General features: G+C 43.3%; 1 protein-coding gene across 8 annotated transcripts in view; it reads left to right on the top strand.

Annotated features, from left to right (window-relative positions):
* Positions 1–241: 241 nt before the first annotated feature.
* CDCA7L (cell division cycle associated 7 like) overlaps positions 242–19,504 on the top strand; it is a 49,530-nt gene continuing 30,267 nt past the window's right edge. For 7 of the 8 annotated variants that reach the window (XM_060157136.1, XM_060157133.1, XM_060157135.1 and 4 more), the window contains exon 1: positions 242–365. In XM_060157136.1, the coding sequence (XP_060013119.1) occupies positions 342–365 (24 nt within the window). In that variant the 5' untranslated portion in view covers positions 242–341. Of the gene's footprint in view, positions 366–414; positions 530–19,504 lie in introns of those variants that run through there. The other variant, XM_060157137.1, reaches the window with a different exon arrangement.

Genomic DNA, 19,504 nt, shown 5'->3' with positions numbered 1-19,504 from the left:
TCCCTCCACTGCAGGGGGGAGCCCGGCGCCCCCAGATTGGCAGCCACCCCGGGCGGCTCCCAGCTGCAGCCCCTCTTGCGCCGCCTGCAAAGCGAAGTTCACCGGTCGCGAAGTTTGGGTCCTGTAAGAGGAGCCTCGAGGGCTGGCGCCGCGGCGCCGAGTGGGCGGCGCGGTGCGCTCCCCCTGTCCCGGGCGCCGAGTGCGCCCCTCCCCCGGCCCGCCGGAGCTCCGGGCGGAGCGAGCGCGCTGCGCGGCCGCGGGCGACCTCCGTGCGCGGCCCCGTGGCGAGCGAGGCTCCCGTGGCCGCGTGCTGGGAGGAGGCCGGAGCCCAGCGGGGAAGAATGGAGTTGGCGACTGGCTCGCAGGTGAGGATCTGGCCGCCCGCCGCAGCCCGGACGCACCCTCGGCCTGCCTTCCCTTTGCGCTTGGCCCTGCGCCCCGCCTTGGGCTGGAAACGTGGCCCTCGGCTGCCGCGTTGTGGATCGGGCGCGCCCAGTCCCGCCGACGCCGGAGCGGGCACGCCCCGCAGGTGTGTGCGGTGTTTACGGTTGTGCCACCTGGAGCGGAGAGGCCGGGTGCCGCCGCACGCGGGCGCTCGCCGCTGGCCCGGGTGGGGCCTCGGGGTAGTCCGCTGGGTCGCTGCGGCCGCGAGCCCCGGGAGCGGATGAACTCTAGGGCAGTGCAGGCGGGGAGGCCGTAGCGGCGCAGCGACTGCGTTTGCGGTGCTCGTGGGACTGGGGGAGGGGGAAGCTTTTTCGGTGCGCGCCCCCCACTTTCTCCGGCATTGGCATGGAGATGAGTTTAAGTGTGATTTTCTAAAAAAGCATAGTCGAGAATCGGGCCAATTCAACTTGGATAATGGGATTTAAAAAGCGTTGCTTTTGTATTTGTTCTAGAACTTTTGGAAATGTTTTTAAGGAACTTGTAACCGTTTGGGGGAACTGGCAGCGTTATTAGACCAGGTTAAAAAACAAAAAGCCCCAAGCTCCCAAACCGTGTATACAGCACCACCGCAGGTACCCATTATGGTTTTAACTAGGTCTTAAAAATCTCATTAACAAGCTCCCCAAAATTACAATGGGTGGTGGGAAGTGGACTTAGCTTCAGTTTTCTTTTTTACTTTTTAAAAGCGCTTTTCTCTACTTTCTAGTAATGAATATACATAATTTATGCGGAGGTAAGCAATAAAAACTTTTTCAAACGAACTAAAAATAAACCTTTTAGAAAGGAAGCAGCTTGTAGGAGCCCGAGAGATGCTTTGTATGAGGGTTGGGTTTTTTCTTGCTTTTGTGAGCCCTTCTGACTCACTGCTTCCACCTTACCTTTGGCTGGTGTTTATCTCCTTTCTCCACCTGGGTGTTGGGGCATCGGCAGGATTTGGGAGACGCGAAGCGACCGGGGCCCAGCTGCCGGGGTGGCCGGTGGTGCCTGAGCCCGTGACGCTGTCACCTGCCTGGGTCTGGCGGCACATTAGAGACCAAGCCACTAATGGTCGCTTTGGCCATTTGGTGATTTCTGAAAGGCTTCCTGAAAGTGGACACTTGAGAAAAATCTATTGTGGATGTTTAAGAGAAAGAGTATTTTTTGAGTTTCTTCAATTAAGTGAGGTATTAAAAGCAAGGAAAACAAACTCAAGAAGGGATGGGACAGGCTTAGTTATTGTTTTTGTTTTTGCCACTGACACTTACCATATAATTAGTATCCTAGGCTTTTAGGAGGTTTGGGTTTCTCCAGGATTTGAACCCTTCTGGAAGGAGCTTGTGAATTTCATCAGTAAATGTATCTTGATGATGTATCATTCCTGAAACATGTTGTTCTGGTGGTGCTGCGTCACCCACTACTTACATACACAGTTCCTGCTTAAGAAATTTAAAATGGGGCTTCCCTGGTGGCGCAGTGGTTGAGAGTCCGCCTGCCGATGCAGGGGACATGGGTTCGTGCCCCGGTCCGGGAAGATCCCACATGCCGCGGAGCAGCTGGGCCCGTGAGCCATGGCCGCTGAGCCTGCGCGTCCGGAGCCTGTGCTCTGCAACGGGAGAGACCACAACAGTGAGAGGCCCGCGTACCGCAAAAAAAAAAAAAAAAAAAAAAAAGAAATTTAAAATGTCCCAGAATGTTTAGTTGGAGATGAACATTTTATTGTCAAATAATGAGGCTAACTTTTGGTAGCTCTAAAATGTTAAGTAAACTATTTACCATGTGGCAGTAAGTCACAAATTATATCTGACCCATTATGCACCCATTAGGGCAAATTACTTTTGTAAGATGATCAGGTTTGTGTGTCCCCCCCCCCCCCCCCCCCCCCCCCCCCCGTCAAAAGACCTCCTAATTGACAGGGCAAATTAAGATGTGTGAGGATTTTTCTAGTGGAAATGTTCCTGTTCATCATAATTTAAGTGTGGGCGTATTATAGCCCCCTTAATTTAAATGAGTGGAGAGTGGTTTTAGGGGGTGGGCAGGTGACTGCGAATAAGAGCACTTAATGAACACATCAGGCCCAGCAGGATGTTGAGTTCGTGTGGTTCTTCTCTGTACCTCAGCCTTATGCATAAAGCAGTGTGATGAACGGCCTGAAGCGGCATGAGTGCACACTGAAGGAAGGCTCAGCCCAGTGTGCAGTGGGTTTTAATCTAACGCCTACAGCAGATATAATTTCCATCCCTTGTAAGGTATAGAGCTGGAAGGGGCTTTAGTAAAGCCTCTTAGGCCTGATGTTATGAGTAAAGGGAACTAGGCAGGGAGGAAACAAGAAATTCGTTTCAACTCTGAACTCCTTTCTAGCCTCTGCTTTTCTGCAGCCTCAACAGTGTGTCGGATTTGATGTCCTCTGACAGTGATCACACCTCCCCTGGGCTCTAGTCCTTGTTGGGCTGACCACTGTGTCTTTGTGCTTTTGTATTGAATGATAGGAATAATGGCCAGTAAAGATGAGGGGATGGTCCCTTACTGAGAGCGCTCAGCAGCGAAGCTTGCAGGAGCTGGAGGATGGGACTGCCTCAGCTTCCTAGCAGAGAGGCTGGGAGGTCCTGAAAGTCAGTGTAGTCCTTTTACTGTCTTCTACTGCTAGGGTGCAGGTTGGACCCTTAGAGAAGGAAATGATGCTAAATGTTCTTGTGAATATGCATGGAACATGCTGTTTGGAGGAGAAAAGGCATTTTTCTGATAGTTACCTCACAGCCACAAAGTGTACCCATCTGATCCTGTGGCTTAAAATGTGTGCCCAGGGCTTCCCTGGTGGCGCAGTGGTTGAGAGTCTGCCTGCCAATGCAGGGGACACGGGTTCGTGCCCCGGTCCGGGAAGATCCCACATGCCGCGGAGCGGCTGGGCCCGTGAGCCATGGCCGCTGAGCCTGCGTGTGAGAGGCCCGCGTACCGCAAAAAAATAAAAATAAAAAATAAAAAAATGTGTGCCCAGAGCCCCAGAAACTGGTCACAGAGGGGGGTCATTTGTGACTTCTTAGAAGGCCAGCACATTCGTCGTTTTGATGTACTGCTGACCTCCCATCCATAAAAGAGCTGAATTCTCAGTGATCAGGAGAAACCTCAGATAGCACAGCAATTCCGATCTGGTCAGGTACACAGGACAGAAAACCGTAAGATACTTATGTGACTTAAAACAGTAAGTACAGTAAGTTAACAAAAAAGTTCAGTAAAGCCATTCGAATAGAGTAGTCTAGGCGTCCTAGTTTTACATCGCCCTTGAGAGTTCTCTATTGCTCTCTTCGAGCTATAGTTTAGACTTTTTACGTCCAAGGTACAGTTTTGTTTTGTAAAGGACGTAGCTTTATGCATCAAAGTGGAATTGATGCAGGCTACTTGGGGAGGGATGGAGGTAAGAAAATATTTTGGGGACCATTTCCTTCTCCTTTTGAAAAGCAGTGGTTTGTGAATGTTTTTAAACAGGACCATTCAGAGGCACAGTAGGCATATGGCTGAAGTTAACATGCACGATAGTTTTCTTCCATAGTGGTAAATGCCAGCACCCTGTGTATAGTGCAAAAATAGGTTGTGGAGTCTCACAGTGAAAGGGACCAGAATTTTAGTTCAAGTAGTTGATGGCTTCCTGCCTGTCTTTCTTCATGATCATCAGCTTATGCCAGAAGGCCCCCTGACTGGGTTAGTCCATTTGTCAGATGTCCTTTCAGCACCTACTGTGTGCTAGATATTATGTCAGTTATGGTGGAAGAAACAAAGACAGAAAACGCTGTTCGTTCCCCAGCCCCCCGCCATCAGAGGTCACCCTGGAACTCCTTGCCTCTTCTGCCTTTGCCAGAGCTCAGCTGGCTCCTGCCCTGAGCTCTAGGGACCTAGGCGGCCTTGGGTTTTGGGGATGGGAGAAGACCTTTAAGAGTCATCCTTCCCCAGCCCCCCAACCCGCCCCGCATCCTCCAAGGAAGGGAAACGATCAATTCCTTTTAAAAGTCATGCTGTGCTAGGTACTAAATATTAACAGATTTAATCCTCACTGTAGTTCTCTGAAGTAGGTTGTATTATCTGCATTTTAAAGATAAGCCTAATAGAGTGATTTGCTCAGGGCAGCCTGGCAGGGAAGGAGCTGAGCCAGAATTCTGTCTCCAGAGCCGGGGCTTGACTCTTGCTGCTAGAATCACCAGGTCTTGGCAGGTCACACAACTTTCGCTGAAATGTTGTGAGGCTAGAAATCCTTCCTCAACTTACCTTGCCATTGAGATAAGCAAGGACACACCAAGTTTAACGTACTATTTAAATAGAAGGGGATGTCAGCGCTTTGGGGTTTTCTTACGATACCTTTACTCCTCCTTTTAAAGAGAAGGGCTGGGGCGTTAGCAGCAGCTGGTCTGGTTCTTTTTAAGGAACTGGACAAGTTATGCTTTGAGTAGGATTCTTTGGATGCTGTTTGTAAAAGTCAGCTTGGGAATATGAATAAGATCCACACAGATTTTACATAGGAATGACTTTTAGATGAATTTTGTATTGTGCAGGTAATACGCTGTTCATAGAAGCTGAAAAGGAAACAAAAATTGAACTATTCTACGTCTCTACTCCCTGGGCATCATTTTCTAGACATTTTCCATTCAGTGTTTGCCTGTGTCCAAGTCACCATTTTTGGTTAACTCTTATAGTATGATTGCTGTTTGAATTCTGCTTTCTTTAGCACTGTCAGTACTATTTTGCTGAGTAGCTTGGAGGTCTTTATGGTTTTCATTTTCAATGACTGTGTAATGTTTCATTCAGGTGTGTACTTTATGTTGAAAAGTTTTAAATTATTAACAAATAAATTTAAGAAACTTTGCAATGAATGTCTTGGGGTGGTACATACCGTATGCCCTGTGTTGAAGTCAACACTGTTTTTAATTGCTGTTTCCCTGTCATGTACTTACTATCTGGTAGAATGTGCGTGATTTTCAATAGATGGGAACCTCTCACGTATTTTTTTCCTGAGGCATTTCCCCATTTGTTTTGCTGTATTAGCTGAGAGAAGGCACTTTTTGCCCAGGTTAGAATCAGGACTCATGATAACTAACCTGAAATAATGACTGTTTTCATCCTGAACTTAGAGCCTCTAAGTTAAGCTTTCTTTGGTCTTGCTTATTTTAACTATAAATCATCTTCTAGATGGCATTCCCGAAAATGTGTGTTCATTGAAGTTCGGATGTTCACAGGTCAGACAGTAGGTTCACTCATTATAAAGTGGTTACTGAGAGCCAAAAAAAAAACTATTTCTTGATGTGGGTGCTGGTTATAATGGGTAGGTGCAGTTTGTAAAACTTCACCAAGCTCTGCACTTACGATCTAGGCATGTTCTGGTTGCATGTTGCACTTAAAACGTTAACAAAGTAGCGTATCGAATACTAAAGTAGGAAGTACGAGGTCTGAGCACTGTGCTTCTGGAGAGCCCAGGCTACCAGGTGTGTGGTGACACCTTCCCAGGTGTCTCGTGTCCTGCCAGTGGAACCCATATCCTCAGGGCTGGACGTGGTCCAGGGGTCCCTCCCCACAAACCCCCTCTCCCGTTCCCCCAAACCCTCCATAGCAGCAGCACTGCTGTGTGGGCAGCCCCCCATATTTAAGCTCTACTGCTGGAGGATCCCATGGACCTGGCGAGTGCCTCGCACTTGTGAGTGAGCTCTGGCCTTTGAGTCTTCCGGCACAAGGCCTGGCCCTCCCTCAGCTGCCTGCTGGTAGAACTCCTCCTCTGTTAGGAGGGCCCGGGATTTACCCCAGGGTAACGGTTGATCACCCGAAATCACGTGGCAGGCCAAAGTGATAATTATCCCTGTGTGTGAAGGGCCTGGCGTATCATAGCTGTTAAATGTTTGTTGAATTTTTTAAGAAAGATGGTTTAGGGTTGTCAATGTATAGTGAGTGCAGGCGTGAGGTATGACAAGCTGGAGCAGGGCTTCTGGCAATTTTCACTTGGACTAACTAATGGTGGAGGCCGGTTCGTACCTGTTCCAGAGGCCTGGAGGTGTGCAGTCCCACCCTGCCTGTGCAGGAGATTTTCTCATTAATCTCCAGTTTTGTCTTTAAAATCATGCCTATTCCGTGATACATTTTGATTTGTTTTAATACAAAAGTGCTATTTTAAACTATTCTCGTGGGGAAAAAAGTCTCCTCCCCTGTCCCACCTGTGGTTCTGAGAGCCCTCAGGCTGTCACTGAGCTCCCCAGCTTAAGGAATGGAACTGCCAAGTATAGAATTTAGCAAACAAACCTTTAATAAACACTGAAACAGGAAAGATATCCCCTTGCCCTGTCCCCCACCCCACACTATCTTTTCCCTTAAAGCTCCGTGACTCTGAGGGTGTTTAAGATGGGGGCGGGGGGGGAGGGACTTGCACTCATACTGAATTCCCTAAGAATATTTTTTAATGCAAAATGGCTCGTGCCCTTTATTTTGTTCTCCATTAGCATTGGTTTAAAATGGAAAGTTAAGAAAAATAAAAGTACATTTAACTGTCATCTTTTTTTTAATTTAAATTTTTTATTGAAGTATAGTTGTTTTAAAGTGTTGTGTTAGCTTCTGAGGTACAGCAAAAGTGATTCAGTTATACGTATATATATTCTTTTTCATATCTTTTCCCACTATGGTTTATTATAGGATATTGAATATAGTTCCCTGTGATGAACAGTAGGACCTTGTTGTTTATCTGTTTTATATACATTTTATTATATATATTTTCATATAATATTTGCCAATCCCAAACTCTTAATTTATCCTTCCCCCACCACCCCTTTTCCCCTTTGGTAACCATAAGTTTGTTTTCTATGTCTGTGAGTCTATTTCTGTTTTGTAAATAAGTTTATTTATGTCATATTTTAAATTCCACATAAAAATGATATCATGGTATTTGTGTTTTTCTAACTTACTTCACTTAGTATGATAATCTCTAGGTCCATCCATGTTGCTGCAAATGGCATTATTTCATTCTTTTTTATGGTTGAGTAATATTCCATTGTATATATGTACCATACTTTATCTGTTCATCTGTTGATGGACGCTTAGGTTGTTTCTATGTTTTGGTTATTGTGAATAGTGCTGCTATGAACATAGAGATGCATGTATCTTTTTGAATTATAGTTTTGTCCAGATATATGCCCAGGAGTGGGATTGCTGGATCATATGGTAATTCTATTCTTAGTTTTCTGAGGAACTTCCATACTGTTCTCCATAGTGGCTGCACCAGTTTACATTCCTGCCTACCAACAGTGTACGAGGGTTCCCTTTTCTCCACACCCTCTCCAGCATTAGTTATTTGCAGACTTTTTAAAGATGGGCATTCTGACCAGTGTGAGGTGACAACCTCACTGTAGTTTTGATTTGCATTTCTCTTAACAGTTACCGATGCTGAGCATGTTTTCATGTGCCTGTTGGCCATCTGCATGTCTTCGTTGGTGAAATGTCTATTTAGGTCTTCTGCCCATTTTTTGATTGGGTTGTTTGTTTTTTTGATATTGATCTATATGATCTGTTACTATATTTTGGAAATTAGACCCTTGTCGGTCACATCATTTGCAAATATTTTCTCCCATTGTGTAGTCTGTCTTATCGTTTTCTTCATGGTTTCTTTTGCTGTGCAAAAGCTTATAAGATTATTTAGGTCCCGTTTGTTTAATTTTTTTTCATTTGTTTTTTCATTTGTTTAATTTTTTTAAATTTATTTTTTTAACATCTTTATTGGAGTATAATTGTTTACAATGGTGTGTTAGTTTCTGCTTTAAAACTAGTGAATCAGCTGTACATATACATATATCCCCATATCTCCTCCCTCTTGCATCTTCCTACCACCCTCCCTATCCCACCCTTGTAGGTGGTCACGAAGCGCCAAGCTGATCTCCCTGTGCTATGCGGCTGCTTCCCGCTAGCTATCTATTTTACGTGTGGTAGTATATATAAGTCCATGCCACTCTCTCACTTTGTCCCAGCTTACCCTTCCCCCTCCCCGTGTCCTCAAGTCCATTCTCCATGCCTGCGTCTTTATTCCTGTCCTGCCCCTAGTTTCTTCAGAACCACTTTTTTTTTTTTTAAGATTCCATATATATGTGTTAACATACTGTATTTGTTTTTCCCTTTCTGACTTACTTCACTCTGTATGACAGATTCTGGGTCCATCCACCTCACTACAAATAACTCAATTTCATTTCTTTTTATGGCTGAGTAATAGTCCATTGTATATATGTGCCACATCTTCTTTATCCAGTCATCTGTCAGTGGACACTTAGGTTGCTTCCATGACCTGGCTTTTGTAAATAGAGCTGTAATGAACATTGTGGTACATGTCTCTTTTTGAATTATGGTTTTCTCAGGGTATATGCCCAGTAGTGGGATTACTGGGTCGTATGGTAGTTCTATTTGTAGTTTTTTAAGGAACCTCCATACTGTTCTCCATAGTGGCTGTATCAGTTTACATTCCCACCAGCAGTGCAACAGGGTTCCCTTTTTTCCACACCCTCTCCAGCATTTATTGTTTGTAGATTTTTTGATGATGGCCATTTGACCGGTGTCAGGTGATACCTCATTGTAGTTTTGATTTGCATTTCTCTAATGATCAGTGATGTTGAGCATCCTTTCATGTGTTTGTTGGCGATCTGTATATCTTCTTTGGAGAAATGTCTGTTGAGGTCTTCTGCCCATTTTTGGATTAGGTTGTTTTTTTCATATTGAGCTGCATAAGCTGCTTGTAAATTTTGGAGATTAGTCCTTTGTTTGCAACCCTCCCATTCTGAGGGTTGTCTTTTTGTCTTGTTTATGGTTTCCTTTGCTATGCAAAAGCTTTTAAGTTTCATTAGGTTCCATTTGTTTGTTTTTATTTTTATTTCCATTTCTCTAGGAGGTGGGTCCAAAAGGATCTTGCTGTTATTTATGTCATGGAGTGTTCTGCCTGTGTTTTCCTCTTAGAGTTTTATAGTGTCTGACCTTACATTTAGGTCTTTAATCCGTTTTGAATTTATTTTTGTGTATGGTGTTAGGGAGTGTTCTAATTTCATTCTTTTACATGTAGCTTTCCAGTTTTCCCAGCACCACTTATTGAAGAGGTTGTCTTTTCTCCATTGTATATTCTTGCCTCCTTTATCAAAGATAAGGTGACCATGTGAGCATGGGTTTACCTCTGGGCTTCCTCTCCTGTTCCATTGATCTATATTTCTGCTTTTGTGCCAGTACCATACTATCTTGATTACTGTAGCTTTGTAGTATAGTCTGAAGTCAGGGAGCGTGATTTCTCCAGCTCTGTTTTTCTTTCTCAAGATTGTTTTGGCTATTTGGAGTTTTTTGTGTTTCCATACAAATTGTGAAATTTTTTGTTCTAGTTCTGTGAAAAATGCTATTGGTAGTTTGATAGGGATTGCATCGAATCTGTAGCTAGCTTTCTGTAGTATAGTCATTTTCACAACATGGACTCTTCTAATCAAAGAACATGGTATATCTCTCCATCTGTTTGTATCTTTAATTTCTTTCATCAGTGTTTTATGGTTTTCTGCATACAGGTCTTCTGCCTCCTTAGGTAGGTTTATTCCTAGGTATTTTATTCTTTTTGTTGTAATGGTAAATGGAAGTGTTTCCTTAATTTCTTTTTCAGATTTTTCATCATTAGTGTATAGGAATGCAAGAGATTTCTGTGCGTTAATTTTGTATTCTGCTACTTTACCAAATTCGTTGATTAGCTCTAGTAGTTTTCTGGTGGCATCTTTAGGATTCTCTATGTATAGTATCATGTCATCTGCAAATAGTGACAGGTTTACTACTTCTTTTCCGATTTGGATTCCTTTTATTTCTTTTTCCTCTCTGATCGCTGTGGCTAAAACTTCTAAAACTGTGTTGAATAATAGTGGTGAGAGTGGGCAACCTTGTCTTGTTCCTGATCTTAGTGGAAATGATTTCAGTGTTCCACCATTGAGAACGATGTTGGCTGTTGGTTTGTCATATACGGCCTTTATTATGTTGAGGTAAGTTCCCTCTATGCCTACTTTCTGGAGGGTTTTTATCATAAATTGGTGATGAATTATATCGAAAGCTTTTTCTGCATTTATTGAGATCATTATCTGTTTTTTCTCTTTCAGGTTGTTATTATGGTTTATCACATTGATTGATTTGCGTATATTGAGGAATTCTTGCATTCTTGGGATAAACCCCTGTTGATCATGGTGTTGATCCTTTTAATGTGCTGTTGGATTCTGTTTGCTAGTATTTTGTTGAGGATTTTTGCATCTGTGTTCATCAGTGTTATTGGCCTGTAGTTTTCTTTTTTTGTAACATCTTTGTCTGGTTTTGGTATCAGGGTGATGGTGGCCTCACAGAATGAGTTTGGGAGTGTTCCTTCCTCTGCTATATTTTGGAAGACATTGAGAAGGATAGGTGTTAGCTCTTCTCTAAATGTTTGGTAGAATTCGCCTGTGAAGCCATCTGGTCCTGGGCTTGTGTCTGTTGGAAGATTTTTAATCACAGTCTCAATTTCAGTGCTTGTGGTTGGTCTGTTCATATTTTCTGTTTCTTCCTATTTCAGTCTCGGAAGGTTATGCTTTTATAAGAATCTGTCCATTTCTTCCAGGTTGTACATTTTATTGGCATAGAGTTGCTTATAGTAATCTCTCATGATCCTTCGTATTTCTGCAGTGTCAGTTGGTACTTCTCCTTTTTCATTTCTAATTCTGTTGATTGCAGTCTTCTCCCTTTTTTTCTTGATGAGTCTGGCTAGTGGTTTATCTATTTTGTTTATCTTCTCAAAGAACCAGCTTTTAGTTTTTTTGATCTTTGCTATCGTTTCCTTCATTCCTTTTTCATTTATTTCTGATCTGATATTTATGATTTCTTTCCTTCTGATAACTTCGGGGTTTTTTCGTTCTTCTTTCTCTGATTGCTTTAAGTGTAAGGTTAGGTTATTTATTTGAGATGTTTCTTGAGGTAGGATTGTATTGCTATAAAGTTCCCTCTTAGAACTGCTTTTGCTGCATCCCATAGGTTTTGGGTCGTCGTGTTTTCATTGTCATTTGGTTTTAGGCATTTATTGATTTCCTCTTTGATTTCTTCAGTGATTTCTTGGTTATTTGGTAGCCATGTGTTTGTATTTTTTACAGATTTTTTTCCTGTAATTGGTACCTAGTCTTATAGCATTGTGGTCGGAAAAGATACTTGATACGATTTCAGTTTTCGTAAATTTACCAAGACTTGATTTGTGACCCAAGATGATCTGATCTATCCTGGAGAATGTTCCATGAACACTTGAGAAGAAAGTGTATTCTGTTTTTGGATGGAATGTCCTGTAAGTATCAGTTAAGTCCATCTTGTTTAATGGACCATTTAAAGGTTGTGTTTCCTTATTTATTTTCATTTTGGATGATCTGTCCATTGGTGAAAGTGGGGTCTTAAAGTCCCCTACTATGAATGTGTTACTGTCGATTTCCCCTTTTATGGCTGTTAGCATTTGCCTTATGTATTGAGGTGCTCCTATGTTGGGTGCATAAATATTTACAATTGTTATATTTTCTTTTTTGATTGATCTCTTGATCATTGTGTAGTGCCCTTCTTTGTTTCTTGTAATAGTCTTTATTTTAAAGTCTGTTTTGTCTGATATGAGTATTGCTACTCCAGCTTTCTTTTGATTTCCATTTGCCTGGAATGTCTTTTTCCATCCCTTCACTTTCAGTCTGTATGTGTCCCTAGGTCTGAAGTGGGTCTCTCGTAGACAGCATATATACGGGTCTTGTTGTATCCATTCAGCCAGTCTGTGTTGTTTAGTTGGAACATTTAATCCATTTACATTTAAGGTAGTTATTGATATGTATGTTTCTATTACCATTTTCTTAATTGTTTTGTGTTTGTTATCGTAGGTCTTTTTCTTCTCTTGTGTTTCCTGCCTAGAGAAGTTCCTTTAGCGTTTGTTGTAACGCTGGTTTGGTGGTGCTGAATTCTCTCAGCTTTTGCTTGTCTGTAAAGGTTTTAATTTCTCCATTGAATCTGACTGAGGTCCTTGCTGGGTAGAGTAATCTTGGTTGTAGTTTTTTCCCTTTCATCACTTTAAATATGTCCTGCCGCTCCCTTCTGGCTTGCAGAGTTTCTGCTGAAAGATCAGCTATTAACCTTATGGGAATTCCCTTCTATGTTATTTGCTGCTTTTTCCTTGCTGCTTTTAATATTTTTTCTTTGTATTTAATTTTTGATAGTTTAATTAATATGTGTCTTGGCGTGTTTCTCCTTGGATTTAGCCTGTATGGGACTCTCTGTGCTTTCTGGACTTGATTGATTATTTCCTTTCCCATATTAGGGAAGTTTCAACTATGATCTCTTCTAATAATTTCTCAGTCCCTTTCTTTTTTTCTTCTTCTTCTGGGACCTCCTATAATTCAAATTTTGGTGTGTTCAATGTTGTCCCAGAGGTCTCTGAGACTGTTCTCAATTCTTTTCATTCTTTTTCCTTTATTCTGCTTTGTGGTAGTTATTTCCACTATTTTATCTTTCAGGTCACTTATCCGTTCTTCTTCCTCAGTTATTCTGCTATTGATTCCTTCTAGAGAAACTTTCATTTCTTTTATTCTGTTGTTCATCATTGTTTGTGTTTGCTCTTTAGTTCTTTTAGGTCCTTGTTAAAAGTTTCTTCTATTTTCTCCATTCTGTTTCCAAGATTTTGGATCATATTTATTATCATTACTCTGAATTCTTTTTCAGGTAGACTGCCTGTTTCCTCTTCATTTGTTTGATCTGGTGGGTTTTTACCTTGTTCCTTCATCTGCTATATATTTCTGTCTTCTCATTTTGCTTAACTTACTGTGTTTGGGGGTCTGCTTTTCGCAGGCTGCAGGTTCATAGTTCCTGTTGTTTTTGGTGTCTGCTGCCAGTGGTTAAGTTTGGTTCACTGGGTTGTGTAGGCTTCCCGGTGGAGGGGACTGGTGCCTGTGTGTTCGTGGATGAGGCTGAATCTTGTCTTTCTGGTGGGCAGGGTCACATCTGGTGGTGTGTTTTGGGGTGTCTGTGACCTTATTATGATTTTAGGCAGTCTCTCTGCTAATGTGTAGGGTTGTGTTCCTGTCTTGGTAGTTGTTTGGCATAGGGTGTCCAGCACTGTAGCTTGCTGGTTGTTCAGTGGGACTGGGTCTTAGCATTGAGATGGAGATCTCTGGGAGAGCTTTCGCCATTTGATATTACGTGGAGCCAGGAGGTCTCTGGTGGACCAGTGTCCTGAACTCAGCTCTCCCACCTCAGTGGCTCAGGCCTGACACCTGGCTGGAGCACCAAGACCCTGTCAGCCACATGGCTCAGAAGAAAAGGGAGAAAAAATAAAATAAACAAATTATTTAAATAAAATTTTTTAAAGTATTATTAAAAATAAAAAAGTAAAAGAGTAATAAAAGAAAAGAAAAAGAAAGAAGAGAGCAACCAAACCTAAAAACAAATCCACCAATGATAACAAGTACTAAAAACTATACTAAAAAAAAAAAAGGACAGATAGAATCCTAGGACAGATGGTAAAAGCAAAGCTATACAGACAGAATCACACAAAGAAACATACACACTCACAAAAAGAGAAAAAGAAAAAAAATATATATATGTATATTAAAAATGAAAAGGAAGACAGCAACCAAGTCAATAAACAAATCTACCATTGATAATAAGCTCTAAATACTAAACTAAGGTAAACATAAAACCAGAAGCAAACTAGATGCAGAAAGCAAACCCAAAGTCTACAGTTGCTCCCAAGGTCCACCGCCTCAGTTTTGGGATGATTCGTTGTCTACTGAGGTATTCCACAGATGCAGGGTACATCCAGTTGACTGTGGAGATTTAATCCACTGCTCCTGAGGCTGCTGGGAGAGATTTCCCTTTCTCTTCTTTGTTCGCACAGCTCCCGGGGTTCAGCTTTGGATTTGGCCCAGCCTCTGCTTGTAGGTTGCCTGAGGGCGTCTGTTCCCCACCCAGACAGGACGGGGTTAAAGGAGCAGCTGATTCGGGGGCTCTGGCTCACTCAGGCCGAGGGAGGGAGGGAGGGAGGGAGGGAGGGAGGGGTATGGAATGCGGGGCGAGCCTGTGGCGGCAGAGGCCGGCGTGACGTTGCACCAGCCTGAGGCGCGCCGTGTTCTCCCGGGGAAGTTGTGCCTGGATCCCGGGACCCTGGCAGTGGCGGGCTGCACAGGCTCCCGGGAGGGGACGTGTGGAGAGTGACCTGTGCTCGCACACAGGCTTCTTGGTGGCGGCAGCAGCAGCCTTAGCGTCTCATGACCGCCTCTGGGGTCTGCGCTGAGAGCCGTGGCTCGCGCCCCTCTCTGGAGCTCGTTTAGCTGCTGCTCTGAACCCCTTCTCCTTGCACACCCTGAAACAATGGTCTCTTGCCTCTTAGGCAGGTCTAGACTTTTCCCGGACTCCCTCCCGGCTAGCTGTGGTGCACTAACCCCCTGCAGGCTGTGTTCACGCAGCCAACCTCAGTCCTCTCCCTGGGATCCGACCTCCAAAGCCCGAGCCTCAGCTCCCAGCCCCCGCCCGCCCCGGCGGGTGAGCAGAGAAGCCTCTCGGGCTGGTGAGTGCCGGTCGGCAACATTCCTCTGTGCGGGAATCTCTCTGCTTTGCCCTCCGCACCCCTGTTGCTGCGCTCTCCTCCGCGGCTCCGAAACTACCCCCCCGCTCCCGCGCCCGCCACCCGCAGTCTCCAGCCGCGAAGGAGCTTCTAGTGTGTGGAAACTTTTCCTCCTTCACAGCTCCCTCCCAGAGGTGCAGGTCCCGTCCCTATTCTTTGTTTGTTTTTTCTTTTTTCTTTTGCCCTACTCAGGTACGTGGGGAGTTTCTTGCCTTTTGGGAAGTCAGGTCTTCTGCCAGTGTTCAGTAGGTGTTCTGTAGGAGTTGTTCCACATGTAGATGTATTTCTGATGTATTTGTGGGGAGGAAGGTGATCTCCACGTCTCACTCCTCTGCCATCTTGAAGGTTCCTCCTCAGCTCTCCCCATTTGTTTATTTTTGCTTTTATTTCTATAACTTTGTGGGACTGAGTTAAGAAAACTTTACTACGATTTGCAGAGAATGTTTTGCCTAATTTCATTTCTAGGAGTTTTATGTTGTCATGTTTTATATTTAAGTCTTTACGCCATTTTGAGTTTATTTTTGTGTATGGTGTGATGGTGTGTTTTAACTTCATTGATTTACATGTAGCTGTCCAGCTTTCCCAGCACCAATTGCTGAAGAGACTGTGTTCTCCATTGTATGTTCTTTCCTCCTTTGTTGAAGATTAATTGACCATAGATGTGTGGGTTAATTTCTGGGCTCTCTATTCTGTTCCACTGATCCATATTTCTGTTTTTATGCCAGTACTGTGCTGCTGAAAATCATTGTTTATTCTTAATTCTCTGTTTTTTTCTCACAATTGGTCCCAGGCATTTTTTATTGGGGGATTTTAAAAAATTAAAATAGTTGAAGCCAATGGGGTCTCAACCAGCCTTTCTCACGCGTGCCCATGGCCTCTTACAGAAGGCTTTCCTTACCTGACTTAAAAAGAAAAACAAAAACAAAAGAACACCTCATTCTCTTTTCTCACACTGACAGCTTCAAAAACTCACTGAAAAGAGCATCTAGTTGTCCTCGTGACCTTTATGGTAGCAAGTGGATCCTCTTCCCTGGCTGTAATTAGGAGCTGAGAAAGGATACACTCTTAGGAGTGTGTACATTCACTGTGGCACAAAGCCAGGAGCCAAGTGGTGTTGGCAGCCTGCACGGGCCAGCATCCCAGGGATTGTTTGGTGTGTTTTCCACTAGCAGGGCAGAAGTGTGTCAAGAGGATCCCTGTATAAAGGCTTCCGGAGCTGGGTTGTGGGATGAAGAGTTTTCCCCTTCATCCCTCAAAAGTGTGAAGATCTGTTCAGTACTTGTCTGCATTGAGCACAGGGACACTAGCCTCTCCTGAAAGATGATGTTCCCTCTGCCTTGAGGTTCTCCAGACTCCTGCTTCCACCTGTGAATTTCCTGCAAGTCCTCTAGGCTGACTTTGTCCCACAGCTGTGTGGACGTGGCCGACCTCGAGGCTCTTAGAATTCTTCCTGACCATCACCAAATGTCTGGGTCAGGTGCCCTCCTGGGCTGACCTCCCTGTTTGTATTTAGCGCACCACATTGAAATTGACTATAGAGTGTGTCACCCCACCGTTATGACTCATTGCTCATCGGATCCCTTAGCATGGTGCCCGGCACATGTTGGTACAATTATACTCTGTAATCACTTTGAATAATGAACATTGACATAGCGTCTTCTACTTCACAGGATGCTTTCCAGTAATAGTTTGGAAGCCGTCAGAGCTCTGTACAAATATTCTTATTCTTTTCCTTCTGGGTAAATGGGAGGAGTGCACTTTCCTGGCTCCTGAGACAGGCAAAGCTACTTGATGTGCCCTGGCTAATGACATTTGAGCAGAAGTGTTGTGTGTCATGTCCAGGTGGAATTCTTTAAAGCCAGTGCCCCATCTACCCCGTCTCCCTCCCTCTGCTGCTGCCTCTGCCTGTATTCCCCGTGGTGGAAGTTCTGTCACCCTGGGTCCTGTGTGAGGACGGTGTGGAGTGGTTCATCGGGCTGGCCCGGGACAAACCTGTCATATGAACAAGAAGGAAGCCTTTCTTGCTGTAGACCGTTCAGACTTGGAGTTGTTTGCTGCTGCTTTATCACCTGCCTTGTCCTGACAGACACGCAAAGGCACACGTATTTCAATTTGGATTCACTCTGGTTGTCACCTGAGTGAACTGGGGTCGTGGTGGTAATAGAAGTATGTGGGCTTCTTTTGGCTTGTCGTTGTGTGGTGGGGGGAATATGCCTGTTATTAAGTGGTTCAGAGTTCAGGGATGTTAAGTGCCCTGTGGCAGGCGGGGCAGGAGAGTTCCACAGGAAGAAGCCACCAAAATGTCAACAGCAGCTTGTTGAAAAACATAGAGCAGACTAGTCTGCTTGGATAATCAGTCTTTTAGAGTACAAAGAAATCTTAACATTGGCTTCACATTTCCTGTCTGCTGACCTTTCTGGAAAAGGAAATTACCCAGGACTTTCCAAGTGGTTTGGCTCACTTCCCTACCAGGACCTCTGCCAAAACTTCAGTTCCTTGGCTACCCTTCTGAATAACTATTCTAAACCCTAGACACAGACACGTCTATAAATTTCTTCCCACTTAGATTTTCTCTTTGAAAAATAGCATTGATTTTTTTTTCTTCTGCTTTTCTTATTGTGGTAGAATGTACATAACATAAATTTTACTATCTTAACCATTTTCAAGTGTATAATTCAGCGACATTAAGTACAGTCACATTGTTGTACAACCATCACTGCTATTCATATCCAGAGCTTTTTCGTCATCCTGAAGTGAAACTCCATTCCCGTTAAACAATGTACTTGGTTCCTCCTTCCCCCCCAGCCTCTAGTAACCACCATTCTACTTTCTGTCTCTATGAATTTGACTATTCTAAGTACCTCTTATAACTGGAGTCATACAATATTTGTCCTTTCATGTCTGATGTTTTTCACTTAGCATAATGTTTTCAAGATTTATCTATATTCAAAGATATATCAGAATTTCATTCTTTTTGAAAGCTGAATAATAATCCATTGTGTGTGTGTGTGTGTGTATATATGTGTGTGTATATATATATAAATGTATACATATACACACACACACACCACATTTTGTTCATCCATTCATCCATCCATGGACATCTGGGCTGTTTCTACCTGTTGGCTATCATTAATAATGCTGCTATAAACATTGGTATAAAATATGTTTGAATCGCTGCTTTCCATACTTCTGGGCGTATACCTAAAAGTGGAATTGTTGGATTGTATGGTAATTCTGTGTTTAAATTTTTGGGGAACTATCATATTGTTTACCACAGTGGCTGCACCGTTTTACATTCCTACTAACAGTGCACACATGTTCCAGTTTCTCCACGTACTCACCAACACTTATTTTCTATTTTTTTGGTAATGACCACCCTTATGGGTGTGAAGTGATATCTCATTGTGGTTTTGATTTACATTTCCGTAAAGATTAGTGATGTTGAGCATCTTTTCGGCTGTTTTTTGGCCATCTGCATATATTTGGAGAACTGTTGTTCAAGTCCTTTGTTCATTTTTAAATTGGATTGTTTGTTTTGCTGTTGTTGAGCTGTATGAGTTCTTTGCATATTCTGGATATTAACCCTTTTTCATATAAATGATTTACAAGTATTTTCTCCATTCTCTAGGTTGCCTTTTTCATTCTCTTGGGAATGTCCTTTGGTGCAGAAAAGTTTTTAATTTTGATGAAGTCCAATTTATTTTTTTCCTATTGTTGTCTCTGCCTTTGGTGTCATGTCCAAGTAATCATTGCTAAATCCAGTGTCATAAATTTTCCCTTCTATGTTTTCTTCCAAGAAAGAAAAGAGATTTTATAGTTTTAGCTCTTACATTTAGGTGTTTGATGCATTCTGAGTGTTTTGTAGATGGTGTAAGGTGAGGATCCAACTTCATTCTTTGCATATGGAATCCAGTTTTTCCAGCAGCATTTGTTGAAAAGACTGTCCTTTCCCCATTGAACAGTCTTGGCATCTTTGTCAAAAATGATTTAACCATCTAGTCAAAAATCATTTCACCATCTATTCAAGGGTTTATTTCTGGGCTCTCTATTCTGTTGCACTGATATAAATATCTGTCTTTATGCTACGACCATACTGTTTGGGGTAGTGTAGCTTTGTAGTAAATTTTTTTTTTTTTTTTTGAGGTACGTGGGCCTCTCACTGTTGTGGCCTCTCCCGCTGCAGAGCACAGGCTCCGGACGTGCAGGCTCAGCGGCCATGGCTCACGGGACCAGCCGCTCCGCGGCATGTGGGATCTTCCCAGACCGGGGCACGAACCCGTGTCCCCTGCATCAGCAGGCGGACTCTCAACCACTGCGCCACCAGGGAAGCCCTGTAGTAAATATTTAGATCAGTAAGTGTGAGTCCTCCAATGAGGTTCTTCATTTTGAAGATTGTTTTGATTTTTCAGGGCCCCTTGAGATTCCACATGAATTTTAAGAAGGGCTGTTTTATTTTTGCAA

Source organism: Lagenorhynchus albirostris, chromosome 8 (genome assembly GCF_949774975.1).
Source record: "Lagenorhynchus albirostris chromosome 8, mLagAlb1.1, whole genome shotgun sequence".
Lineage (NCBI taxonomy): Eukaryota > Metazoa > Chordata > Mammalia > Artiodactyla > Delphinidae > Lagenorhynchus > Lagenorhynchus albirostris.
This window is presented reverse-complemented; position numbering and strand designations above follow the sequence as displayed.